The following is a 1730-nucleotide window of genomic DNA, read 5'->3' on the forward strand; positions in this document are numbered from 1 at the left end:
AAGGGTGTTCAGGCACTGGCAGGGGCTGCCCAGGGAGGTTTGGAGTCCCCACCCCTGGAGGTGTCTGAGGAAGGACTGGAGGTGGCCCTCAGTGCTCTGGGCTGGGGGACAAGGTGGGCATCGGGCACAGGGGGGGCTCTGTGATCCTGGAGGTGTTTGCCAACTGCCATGATCCTGTGGAGCGGGGTGAAAGCAGCACAGCTTGGCTGGTTCAGTGACAGAGCCCTGCGTGGTGACTCACCCGAGGGGGACCCTCACAGGAGGAACTACAACCCACAGGAATTGTGTTGTTGCAAACACCCAGGATTTATCTCTCCTTCCTTGCTGAGCACGTGAGGGTTTACCAGCTTTACTGGCTTTGCAGCCTGCTGTAATTACACCAATTTTGGGGGCTCCAGTGTGTGTACAAGTTCTAACGTTTCCTCGACGTGAGAATTCGCTGTGGGAGACTCCAAACCTGTGATCTGGCCCTGGAGAGGCCGAGTTCCCACTGCACAGTCCCTGGGGTGGGATGAAGGCACCGGCTCCCCCCCTCCCTGGGGAGCCCCCACCCTGGAGGAGCCTGTGCCTGCACCCCCTCGTAGTTACATAGTTGGCTGCCAGGTCGGGGTGATCCTTCTCCAGCCCATCATCCAGGATGGTCAGCACGACCCCCCGCCCCGTGTAGCCCCTGCTCCAAGCCGTGAGGATGTTCAGGTCGGGACTGATGTCGTTGTTCTGGAAAACAGATTAAATTTGCTCAGCAGCCTGGGAGTGACCTCCAGGGGCTTGTGCTGCCTCACCACCGCCAGCATTAGCCCTGTTTGTGTGCTGGGGCGGGCAGTGGGAAGGGCATTCTGTGCTCTAGGTGAGGATTGGAAGGGGAAGCAGCACCATCTCACCATGTACCACTGCTTGGGGAACCAGGGGTCCGTGGGCACCACGCTGGCACCTCTCTTTGTGCGCCTCTTCAGCGTCTGCTGCTCAAACCACAGCACCTGGGCGGGGGGCAGCGCTGTGGGTGCCGGGCAGAGCCTGCCCAGGGCTGTGCCCGGGCTCCCCGTGCCCTCTCCCTACCTCGGGGTCCCTCATCAGCCGCACGTGCCACCCCCAGTGCCTGCTCAGGGCTCTCTGCCGGGTGCCACGGTGTCCCAGGTGGTAGTAGGGCTCTCCCTCCATCACCTGCGGGCACAGGGAGCTGTTGTCAGCGTTTCCAGCCCGGCTGGGGACACCCGCACTGGCTCCACTCGGGTGGGGAGGTCAGGAAGGTGAATTTAATGTGAGCTGAGCACGGCAGGACCAGCAGAAAGTGTCACCGGGAGACAGAGCAGGGGTCTGGGGGGAGGGTGTACCCTGGGCGTCCCCTGCTCCCCCCCTGCATGCTCAGAGGGGACACTGGGACAGATTCCCAGGCTGCCCCATCCCAGGAAGTGTCCAAGGCCAGGTTGGACGGGGACTGGTGCAACCTGGTGGAAGGTGTCCCTGCCCACGGGACGCTCAGAGGGGACACTGGGACAGATTCCCAGGCTGCCCCATTCCAGAAAATGTCCAAGGCCAGGTTGGACGGGGACTGGTGCAACCTGGTGGAAGGTGTCCCTGCCCACAGGATGAGCAGAGGGGACAAGTGAAGGGGACAAACAGTGGGGACACAGGGCGGGGATGAGCACGGGCAGTCGGGACAGCGGGACATGGGGTGGGCTGGGCCCGCCACCCCCGTCCAGGCCGCACCTGGCCCAGGTAGAGCAGCCCAT

At 63.0% G+C, this 1730-nt stretch overlaps 1 protein-coding gene across 1 annotated transcript in view; it reads right to left on the reverse strand.

The window, feature by feature from the left end:
- The window catches only part of PCSK4 (proprotein convertase subtilisin/kexin type 4), a 6009-nt gene extending 4285 nt beyond the window's left edge, over nucleotides 1-1724 (reverse strand). The window contains exons 1-4 of the mRNA XM_029965335.1: nucleotides 1708-1724; nucleotides 1057-1161; nucleotides 882-977; nucleotides 242-717 (exon numbers count right to left, since the gene is read on the reverse strand). Coding sequence (XP_029821195.1) covers nucleotides 242-717; nucleotides 882-977; nucleotides 1057-1158 — 674 coding nt within the window. The 5' untranslated portion in view covers nucleotides 1159-1161; nucleotides 1708-1724. The remainder of the gene's footprint in view (nucleotides 1-241; nucleotides 718-881; nucleotides 978-1056; nucleotides 1162-1707) is intronic.
- Nucleotides 1725-1730: the final 6 nt, after the last annotated feature.

This window comes from Manacus vitellinus, unplaced genomic scaffold (genome assembly GCF_001715985.3).
Source record: "Manacus vitellinus isolate BGI_N305 unplaced genomic scaffold, ASM171598v3 scaffold_99_pilon, whole genome shotgun sequence".
NCBI classification, from domain to species: domain Eukaryota; kingdom Metazoa; phylum Chordata; class Aves; order Passeriformes; family Pipridae; genus Manacus; species Manacus vitellinus.